Source organism: Durio zibethinus, chromosome 1, assembly GCF_047325235.1.
Source record: "Durio zibethinus cultivar Kanyao isolate XHJ-2024 chromosome 1, ASM4732523v1, whole genome shotgun sequence".
NCBI lineage: Eukaryota > Viridiplantae > Streptophyta > Magnoliopsida > Malvales > Malvaceae > Durio > Durio zibethinus.
Window position 1 is genome coordinate 2,979,056 of NC_143162.1, and position 11,405 is coordinate 2,990,460.

At 37.6% G+C, this 11,405-nt stretch overlaps 2 protein-coding genes across 2 annotated transcripts; one reads left to right on the forward strand and one right to left on the reverse strand.

Annotated features, from left to right (window-relative positions):
• The first annotated feature begins 1,018 nt into the window (after positions 1 to 1,018).
• Positions 1,019 to 5,169, forward strand: LOC111311657 (receptor protein kinase TMK1-like). The gene is made up of 3 exons (XM_022911229.2): positions 1,019 to 1,085; positions 1,319 to 3,763; positions 4,412 to 5,169. Exons 2-3 carry the CDS (start codon positions 1,420 to 1,422, stop codon positions 4,918 to 4,920), a joined length of 2,853 nt encoding a protein of 950 aa, XP_022766964.2. The 5' UTR covers positions 1,019 to 1,085; positions 1,319 to 1,419; the 3' UTR covers positions 4,921 to 5,169.
• A 2,347-nt stretch (positions 5,170 to 7,516) lies between these two features.
• Positions 7,517 to 11,209, reverse strand: LOC111311660 (mediator of RNA polymerase II transcription subunit). Its single transcript, XM_022911236.2, has 7 exons — positions 10,814 to 11,209; positions 10,553 to 10,718; positions 9,273 to 9,735; positions 8,349 to 8,408; positions 8,170 to 8,238; positions 8,038 to 8,081; positions 7,517 to 7,950 (listed from the first exon to the last, which is right to left on the reverse strand). Exons 1-7 carry the CDS (start codon positions 11,124 to 11,126, stop codon positions 7,770 to 7,772), a joined length of 1,296 nt encoding a protein of 431 aa, XP_022766971.1. The 5' UTR covers positions 11,127 to 11,209; the 3' UTR covers positions 7,517 to 7,769.
• Between the last annotated feature and the right edge of the window lie 196 nt (positions 11,210 to 11,405).

An 11,405-nucleotide genomic window follows, 5' to 3' on the forward strand; every position in this document is an offset into this window, starting at 1 on the left:
ACTCTGGGACGATCACATGATGCTAATGAGTTGGACTCAGATGCCATTTTGGCCACTATCATATCACTCCACTGTTGTGCATGTGTGATGTTTTAAATTATGGCTCTGAAAGAATATTTATTTATATCTGTTTGCACTATTAAAAAATTTTGGAAGCTACGCAACTCTTATCCATACATTTTACGTGTTACAATGTTCAACTACTAATTTTTTTTTTTGTACACATAAATTTAGTGTTATTGGATTAGATAAGATATAATTAATTTTTTATTACATACATTCATTCCATTTATGATTTAAACTTGAAATTTTTAAAGTAAAATTTTAAGTTTTTTATTTTTTTAAAAAATTATAATTTACAATTATATTAAAGTTTAAATTTTAAATCAATTGAATATCATTAAAAAAAATAATTTAAATAAATTTAATTTAATTTAAAATTTTTAAAATGGAATTTTCATTAGACACAATTTGTAGGACTCGTTTACAAATCATACTAAAATACATTAGACATCAAGTTATTCCAGGAGCTTTTCAATGAAAATCTGAAAAGAAAACACGGATCACGAATTCACAATTATTGTTTCAACCCTAATAAATTTAGTCAAAGAAAAAAAAACAAACCCTGACAGAGAAAAATTTTCTTATCCCTAATTTTTAATTTTATATAATTTACATTATTTTATTATTCACAAAAGAATTTGAATAGTAGCTTCAACCTGAAACAAGCCAGCAAGTCACGGAAATCAAAGCAGCAGAGAAATGGCTCAGTCTCCACTCAACAAAAAATGACCCACCAGCTTAATTACTATAAAATCAATCTGTTAAACCTGTCTGTCAGTACGATTATTAATTAATTAATTAAACAAACCACAAAATTTAGGAGTAGTAGTGTTTCTATGAACAAAAAAGTTGTGTTAGAAATTATGACACCTGCATGTTTCAACATGTTCAAAAGACGGTACTGCCCTCGTCATTTTGCAGTTACTGATGAAGCAAGGAAGAGTGAAAAGGAAATGTCCGGTATGGTGTGGCGCAAATGAAAAACTGCTTTTGCAGAATCTCGATGACGATATATGTTTAAGGTATGGTCCAAGTTTCATATTTTTCTTTTCAGTTTGGCTCTTGTTGTTCAACTTTGGTCCAATATTTTGTATTACTTTTCATGTCAAAGATCTGGCCTTGTTGCTCTATAGCTCCTAAAGCTTGATTTTTTTTTCTATGTTCTTTTGCTTGTTTTCAAGAATTCTTGTCTTTCTTCAGTGCTCTCAGTATTACTGGAATTAAAGTCTATTCTTTTTTTATTGTTTGATGCAAGATTTGAACTCGGTATTTGAAGAAACCACCATTGGTGTTCAAATGAAGCTTCTTTGATTGTAGTTGGGGTAATCCAGTCCAGTGCAGCACCAAAAATCTGCAATGAGAAAGAAGTTTCCTTCAGTGCTTCTTTTATCTCTTGTTACAGTGGTTTTTTGCACCACTGACCCTGGTGACCTTGATATTTTAATGCAATTCAGAGATGGACTTGAGAATCCTGAGCTCTTGAAGTGGCCTGAAAATGGTGGTGACCCTTGTGGTCCTCCAAGCTGGAATCACGTATTTTGTGAAAAGTCCAGGGTTACTCAGATTCAGGCTCAAGGTGTGGGCTTGAAGGGTACTTTGCCTCAAAACTTGAACAAACTCTCCATGCTCGAGAACATCGGTCTCCAAAGAAACAAATTGAGTGGAAAGTTGCCATCTTTTAATGGCTTATCAAATTTGATGTATGCTTATTTAGATTACAACAATTTTTATTCTATTCCATCTGATTTCTTTGATGGTTTAGATATTTTGGAGGTCTTGGCATTGGATCACAACAATTTTAATGCTAGTACTGGCTGGTCATTACCCAAGGCTTTGCAAAATTCTGCTCAATTGACCAATCTTTCTTGTATGAGTTGTAATTTGATTGGTCCATTGCCAGATTTTCTTGGTTCCATGTTTTCCTTGACAAACTTGAAGCTTTCTGGTAATAATTTGTCTGGTGAAATTCCGAGGACTTTCAATGACAGTGCTCTGCAGATGCTTTGGCTGAATGATCAGCTTGGTGGGGGGATGACAGGTCCAATTGATGTTGCGGCAACGATGAAGAACCTCACAGTACTATGGCTGCATGGGAATCAGTTCACAGGACCAATTCCAGAGAACATTGGTAACTTAACTCTCTTGAAGGATCTCAATCTTAATCGTAACAACCTTGTTGGCCTGATTCCAGGTAGTTTAGCAGATATGAGTTTGGATAACTTAGATTTAAACAATAATCAGTTGATGGGTCCAATTCCAATATTTAAAGCGTCAAATGTGACTTATGCTTCAAATAAGTTATGTCAAGCCACTCAGGGGCTTCTTTGCTCCCCAGAAGTTATGGCGCTTTTAGGGTTTCTCGGTGGGGTGAATTACCCTCCCAGGCTTGTTTCTTCCTGGTCTGATAATGAGCCTTGCAATTGGGTGGGAATTAGATGCAATAGTGGGAAGGTTTCAATCATAAACTTGCCACATTATAATCTCTCTGGTACTTTGAGTTCTTCAGTTGCAAAGTTGGACTCCCTATCTCAAATTAGGCTTCAATCTAACAATCTAAGTGGTCCGATTCCTAGTAACTGGACTAGCTTGAAATCACTAGAAACTTTGGATCTCAGTGGCAATAACATATCTGGTCCATTACCAAAGTTTAGTAGCACTGTGAAGCTTGTAACAGCTGGTAATCCTTTATTGGGTGGTGATAAGACAGCCCCTTCCGCTGGGAACAATACACCATCTGAGAGTTCAGATTCTCCACCAAATAGCCCATCTACCTCATCGAAAGGTACAGGTGCTAGTCCCACTTATTCTTCTGTGGAATCAACCAAAACAAAAGGTTTGAAAAGAAACACATTTGTTTCAATACTTGCTCCTGTTGCAAGTTTTGCGGTTCTTGCTTTTCTGGTCATGCCTCTATCCATCTACTGTTATAAAAAGAGAAAGGACAGTAAGTTGGCTTCAACTTCCCTGGTAATCCACCCAAGGGATCCATCTGATTCAGATAATGTAGTTAAGGTTGTTGTTGCCAATAACACCAATGGAAGCACTTCTACACTAACTGGGAGTGGTTCTGCAAGCAGAAACAGTAGCAACATTGGGGAATCTCATGTCATTGAAGCTGGAAATTTGATCATATCAGTTCAAGTTCTTAGAAATGTGACAAAAAACTTCGCACCAGAAAATGAGCTTGGCCGTGGTGGCTTTGGTGTAGTTTATAAAGGGGAACTAGATGATGGAACACAAATTGCAGTTAAAAGAATGGAGGCTGGTGTGATTACAAGTAAGGCTTTGGATGAATTCCAGGCTGAAATTGCAGTTCTTTCAAAGGTACGGCACCGTCATTTGGTTTCTCTTTTGGGTTATTCCATTGAAGGCAATGAGAGAATTCTTGTTTATGAATATATGTCTCAAGGAGCTCTTAGCAAGCATCTTTTCCGTTGGAAGAGCCTAAAATTGGAGCCTCTATCTTGGAAGAGGCGGCTGAATATTGCCTTGGATGTAGCCAGAGGAATGGAGTATCTTCACAGTCTGGCTCACCAAAGCTTCATACATAGAGATCTTAAGTCTTCAAATATTTTACTTGGTGATGATTTCAGAGCAAAAGTTTCAGATTTTGGTTTGGTCAAACTTGCTCCTGATGGGGAGAAATCTGTTGTGACCAGGCTTGCAGGGACTTTTGGTTACTTAGCACCAGAATATGCTGGTAAGCAACCCGTCTAAGGTTTTCCAATCATTTGCAATGAGATTAAGAGTAAATAGACATGATAAATTTTCTCAAAGAAAGAGTTAATATGTTTAAAATTTTTACTGTTCTAACTTTCTTTCTATATGTAGCTTGAGTTGCCTCCTTGGAGTTACAAGGACTTCTTGCATGTAGCATATGTTAGTAGTAAGCTGCTCTAGAGGATTTTAAGTTGGTTTGGTCAAGTTTATAGACTTTTTGAAGCATATCTATCATATATATTCACTTTTGAATCTGATTTTTGGCTGGCCAAAACAAATCAGATCTTTGAACTAAGCTCCACATTGCAGTTTGAGTTAAAACCTTTCACATTGACCCAAGTTTGCATGTTGTGAAATTTTTTGTTGTTAGATCAAAATAAAAAAGAAAGTTCAAATCTTTGGTGTTGCCCTTCAATTGACATTTGGAAAATACATATGCTCAAATTGTGATGTATAATCTCAACGGAAGAAACTCAGCACATGAAAATAAAGCATCTGGACTTACTAGCAACAAGAAATTTTATTTATGTTTAAGCAGTTGAATGGCATCCTGTAGAACCATAGTTGTTGCTCTTGATGTCCTTTTGTTTTTTGTATTGACTCTAATTTCACGTGCCAATCAATTCAGTGACAGGAAAAATCACAACCAAAGCAGATGTCTTTAGCTTCGGTGTTGTGCTGATGGAACTTCTGACTGGATTAATGGCACTTGATGAGGATAGACCTGAAGAGACCCAGTACTTAGCTGCATGGTTCTGGCATATCAAATCAGACAAGGAGAAACTGAGGGCTGCTATTGACCCAGCTCTTGACGTAAAAGATGAAACGTTTGAGAGTATCTCCATCATTGCTGAACTTGCTGGACATTGCACTGCAAGGGAACCCAGCCAACGGCCAGACATGGGCCATGCTGTGAATGTATTGGCTCCACTTGTTGAAAAATGGAAACCACTGGATGATGATAGTGATGACTATTGTGGGATTGATTACAGCCTTCCACTTAACCAAATGGTGAAGGGTTGGCAGGAAGCAGAAGGAAAGGATTTTAGTTATATGGACCTAGAAGACAGCAAAGGTAGTATCCCAGCTAGGCCTACTGGTTTTGCAGAGTCATTCACTTCTGCCGATGGTCGATAAAAGAGGTACTTTGTTGCATTTCTTTGAATTCCTTGTTCATTTGGTAGTTGTAGATAGCTGTTTGTGTTCTATCTGTCTGAAAATTCAATGTCAATATATAATGTTTTCTTACTGGATTGCGTTATTGGTGGATTTCTGGATATTTAAATTATAGTCTCTAGTCTAGGTGTTTTGTTTTGAGTTGTAATATTTTCTTGCTTATGATGATGTAGATAGAGAGCAATGGCGAATGAGAACTATTTATTATTACCTTGATAGAGTACGCAGCCAACATCAGATGAAAGTCATTCTTTAGAGTATGTAGGGAAATGCCTACATTCAAATTACTTTTTTGATACCAATTGTTTCTCCAGAATACATGTTAAGTCTCTGGACATATGGCTGGCATGCATACATACATACATACATACATACATACATACATACATATGTATATGTATGTATGTATGTATGTATGTATGTCACTAAAGACTCCCCTGAAGCGGAATCAATTTGGCCCCAAACCTCTTGGTCCTCGATTCATATCTTGATAAGAACAGAGCATGTTGTGAACCAATGTGAAATGTTCCATGGCAATTTTGGCTGATATGTTAACGTTTGAAGAGGGAAAAATTGCATTGGTGTAGGTTGCTTTGACTAGTTTGCCGGGCAGAGGCTTCTTGGTAGCCACAATAATTCTGATTCAGAACAATCAATGCCTGAAAATGAACCAAAACTGACCATATAATGGTATTCAGAACTACAAATCAAGTACATGAAATCAGCTCCATTTATTTAGATTGGTTGGATTTAATTATACCTGTAGCACCTACACTAACCAACACTTTAATTCTAGTTCCCTTCTTTTTTACTTTTCCTTTTTGTTTGCCTTGATCAGAGGTCATTAGCATTGATGCTTTAACTTTTTTACTCTTGTATGAACAAAAGGGTTATCTTTGATTGCTCCTCTTACTCTATCCATTTATTTGTTTCTGGAGTTCAGGGGAAAACCCAAAGCATGAAACAATTATTGACTGTTTCACTATAAGATGAATATGACCCTTACCACCCTTGGATTTATCTGCTAAAAATTGCAATTCTGACCGATTCTAAGAAAACAAGTGAGAAGTTTTTGTCTCTGAATGTGAAAATTCAGGGTTTAGGTGCTCTATAATAAAGTCCATTTATTTTCCCAACCTACAATGCAGCTCTCTATTTGCATCCCTTCTACTTCCCAAAAAAGATAAAAACTCCTGCACTTCCAAAATCTGACCCATCTAAGCTCTCTCTGGTCTCTTCCTTCTAAGTAATTCTGTATAATGTAACAGTTTTGTCTCAATTTATGTGGTGAGCTATTGTTGGTTTATAGTTATACAACAAGACATGAATGATAAACCTATAAGATTCAAGTGTCACCGTGTAAGATTCAAATATTGGATCAAGAACCCTTTTACGAGATGACCAATGTTACTATGTTCTTTGGTAACATTGAGACCAGATATAACTTCCATGATGTTAGGAAACCAATATCAAGAAGGCTTTGAAACCTGACAATGAGTTCTGATAACGTACTAAAGGTCTGAAATATTGTAAAACTGAAGCCATCTTAGTTTTGCAGTACAGCAACACATTTCCCATAAACACATGCCTACATGGTCGGACACCGTTGGCATTTTATATTTGTGAGTCCAGTTCCTCTGTTTCATCTTTTTTGTCTATTATCAAGTATATGATGGGACATCATTGATATTTTATTTCCGTGAAAGTCATCCTTTAACACCGTCTCGAGCCAACACCAGATCCGGCACCTCCACAAGCAAATTTACCCATAAAGGCATAAACATTATGGAAGTTTGGCTCAATTCAACAAAATATAGTGTGACAGGCAATCATGTTTTGGCTCTTGCCTATGGCACCACCATCCATGGATCAAATTAATTCAGTTGGGGGAATAAACTATAAGCTGCCAAGACAGAAGGAAGAAGGTGGGGGAGTTCACTGCATCGTGTAGCCCAATAGAAAGGTAGCTTTGTCATTTGCAAACTTAGATGCATCCTGACTCAATTATTACTATGAAACAACCAACACCAACATGACGTGTGGGTTACCTGGTTAACTTCCAATGATAGAGTTGCACAGCTCCACACATGCTTGGCCCTTTAATTTCCTGTAATTTTTGGATGGCTTTGCCAATTGGTTATTATTCGGTTGATTTATTGAGATTTTAATAGTACTACTACTTTTCTTTGGATAAAGGGAAGTGGTAAATGATGTAAGAAAATGCGTTGAGTTTCGATCATACCCCTAATAATGGTGTTAGGCATCGACAAGTACAATTGTCCCTTTTTTTTATTGCCTGTTATCAACGAGATAATGACTATCTAAGATGTGTGATGAAGGTCGTGCATGCATTACGATGATGCTGGAATTAGTCAAGTAAGGTAACAGCACAACATTACGATGATGATCATGATGATGATGATGATGAAAACTTCTGAAAGTTACAACCCATTTAAATCAAGCTTTTTTAACCATTTATTTGAGGGGTAATTTTCATGGTGCAACAACTTTTCCCTTTTCCATCAGAATATTACAGTATATGACTGCAAATGAAGGATTTAAGCAAGAACAGTCGTTTGTTAAAAATATTACCACAACCACCAAGACTGGATGATACAAAGAACACACTTTCTGGAGTTCACTAGCTGAAGATAGATAGATGAAGGGGGGAGGAGGAAAGGAAGAACGAAAAAAGAACTATTGCCCTACAATAGGTAACTTTGACAACCTGTTTCGTCACTAGTATCAATTTCAATTTTTCTATTTCCTAGCTCAGCTACAACAACTTGGCTAACAGAAACTAGAATGAACTATAAGTCCTCTGTGAAGCAACCAATATGATAAGCAGCAGGGGCATTACAACTTTGGTCTCCTGTTGAGGAAATGGATTGAGTTGATATTTTTGAAGCAGAAAAGGTTTGATAAGGACGATGGACAGGTGGTAAGAGCAAAGCTGATTGCCTGTCCATTGCCAGTAGCCGTCCACATTTGCTGTACCAGTAGGTTCATCATTTTATTACTACAAAATACTACAAGCTATGGAGATCATTATAAAAATGAACGGGAAAGAAATCATACCTGCAGACTTTGGTAAATAAAGTCTGATAGCTGCAAATCCAGTGCTACAAAACAAAAGAATAAGTACATCATTAGCATGAAATGGTTGCTAAAAATTGAATAATAATTCACAAATTGTTACAGACACCCTACCAAAAGAAAATGCAATGCTGTTTCACTTCTGATTCCAAGGAAATACTGGAGGGCGACAGTAGCATGCTCCTGCAATAGGGCAATAATTAGAAGTATAAAAGAAAGCTTTAGTTTAGAGGATATATTTAACCTGAACTGGAGAGAACGGAAAACATAAAACTAGCTACAAAGATTGTTACCGTAATCTGTCTAAATACATGGTAGACCGAATAGCCTCTAGCATGTATGTAGCTGCCGCCCTGTGCAAAAATGTAAAAGGTAAATACAGAATTGCAATTGAAATGCTTTATGGAGAGGCAACAAGCAATCAAAAGCTTCAAAAGCTAACCAAGCTATAATATGATGGTCAAAATTAATTTCCCCATGTAACGAGCATATATGGTACCAAACTGAATATGATAATGCTAACAAAGGTATTATTACGAGCAGAATGGTGGTTTGCACTCTCCCTTTCTAGTGAAATCACAAAATAAGCTATGGTCCAGCCCCAAAATTGCAGCTTTGAACTGTAAACTATTGAAGGAAATAAACTCAGGGTTTGGAAATTGGAACATGATTCCCGGTCAACTTTCTGCCAGCAAATTGAGTTCCCATTGTTTGGCCAACAAAAAAAAAAACGAGTTCCCATTGCATCTTCACTTTCAAATGGCATCAAAACTTACCAAGGCACCAGCCAAGTCCAACAGAAACAACCAATAAGCCAATAGTCTGTTATACAGACTCATGAACAAGCTCAAGCCGAAGCTCAGTTAAAGGTGAAACCAAGCTTGAACTAGACTAATTAGCTTTGAGAAGAATTTGAACCTTGAATAGGCTCAATCAATTTCAACAAAATTGTGAATCCGTGATTATATTACGTGCTTCATTTGCCTCTGCTTCTATTCAGGGATGCATATATAGAAGCTTCAAAAGATACTAACAAAGAAACATCTTTACTATGTAAAACTACTCAACTCCTCTACCACATGGCTAATAGGACAAGCTTTACGAATCACAAAAGATAACCACCATTTGCCTCTTCGATGGTCATATGCAGATCAAAGGTTTAATAATGAATATCAAAAAAGAGAACAAGAAGCATTTGCATCTTCTTAAAAGATTACCTCATCCGGAGAAAAGAATGCCACTGAATCAGGATCAGTTGAACCAGCAGGATGTAATGAGACTACAGCTCTGAAGACAGAAGGAAAAAACAGCTCGATTACAGCAATCTTATCCATAGCAACAACATTCTGGGGTGCTGGTCTAAGAATACTTGAGCTGTGAAAATTATGTTTTGGTGCTTCCATGGTATTATCAATTGCTGAAGCAGGCAATGAAGAAGCTCTTTTCAACCAATCCAGTCGCTCATAGGTCAAAACTTTCAGATTTGGCATGTCTTTCTCCAAACTAGTCAAAACATCAGATAGTGTTTTGCAATTGCTAAGATTATCTTGATTATCTTCAGCCAGAGCTTGCAAATTGCGGCGTTTCTTTGACACAGAGTCAGTACCCTGACCATCCTCTTCATCATCAAGGTGAGGAAAAAATCGCCTTTTCTGGTCTGTGAAGGCTTTGAGAGCAAGCCTGTGAAATTTAGAAGCATTAGATAATCAATTAGACAATCTCAAATTTCAGCACAAACAATTGTGAGCCAACAAAAGCATACTAGTTAAAAAGAACAAACTGTATAGTAGTATTATGCTGCAATGTAAAATGATGATATTGAATGGAAAATTGAAATGCAAGAAAAACAGCACAACAAAACAGTTTGCCATAAGCAATGCACATTAAGTTAGCAAATGATAACACAGAGTTAGTGTCAAAAAATCATTTCGTTCTGTATTCAAAGCAACTCCTTTGCAATTCTATCTGTGTCCCGAGACTAAGGCTAGCCACTGAGTTAGGAGCTTAGTTTCAATCCTTGTTCATGAGCATTCCAACCTTTATTCATTCAGTATTAGAGCAATGCAAGCTAGCAACACCTATGAAACAAGTAGTTAACAAAATCTACTTTATAAGAGCAGAAGCCAGTGAACCATTTAAAACAACATCAAGCAATTCATATATCATGTTACACCATCTCACAATCTACTAAAATGAATAAGACTTAAAATTTTACTAACAAATTTGCATCCTCATCACTATTCACATCCATTTCAATCTGAACCTCAAAATATTCTTTATTCAAGCCGACACATGCAATTTAGCATAATGGTATCAGAAAGTGCTAGTGCTGGATCCCTTACTTCCCTGTAACAATTCCTAAACCCTAAACTTAATAGGCAACTAAAATTCCCATATATGATTTTACAACTAACAATATCAACTCATAAAGGCATTGCATCAAAGATTAAGTACAAATCAATGTTATCAAACAGCTGCCATGTCTATGACTACGAACCTCGTCCTGTCAACAGCAGATGCACCAGCCTGGCCAGCAAGCTGTCGTTTCCAAGCATAAGCCACCACGGCGCCGTCAGGACACACTAACGGCATATGCAAACCCCAAGAATTACTCCTTGACCTAAGTGACTCGTTTAACACTCCAGATTCCTCCAGCTGCCTTCCTAACGAGAAAATCAAATACAATTTTCAAAAACCTAAGCCTCCATAGCAACATCATTTCAAATATTAAGACAAAAACTTTTCATTTCTTGTTTACCGACGGTGCGTAGGTCTTGGAGGTGTTGGCGCATGGATTCGTCTTCTTGGCGAAACAAGTGAAGAGGTTTGGAGCTTTGATGCGGCTGCGCGGCGACAAATAGGGCTTCCAGAAGTCGATCGGCACCTAGACGAATATCGGCGATGAGTCTTGCAGCGTGTCCTAGTCTATCCATCGCTAGAGCCACCTGCTTCGGCGGCGCCTCCCCGGTGGTTGATGACGAAGGTGTTGACGACGCTGCCGGCGGAGGCGGTGCCGCGGTGACCGCGGTCTGAAGGTGGTGTTGATGCTGTTGATGGTGCTGTTGCAGCATTAGGTTTTGTTAATTGTCTGAAGATTCGAGAAACGGGAAGCTCTGAACGGGTTAGAAGTAAAAAATTCCACTTCTCGGCGGTCATCCAGTAAGGAGAGAGACATAAAGTTAATAAACCGAGTCTTGTCCAGTCGTGCAAATGCTCTAATGCTCAGCCCAACTCAAAACCCAGTTATCAATTTAGCCCAAAAAGAAAGGTCCTATTTGGACCCAAGCCCGCTTGCCTAACCCTAATTGGACGAATTGTTTGGACTTTGGACCCTTTGCCGACTTACGTGG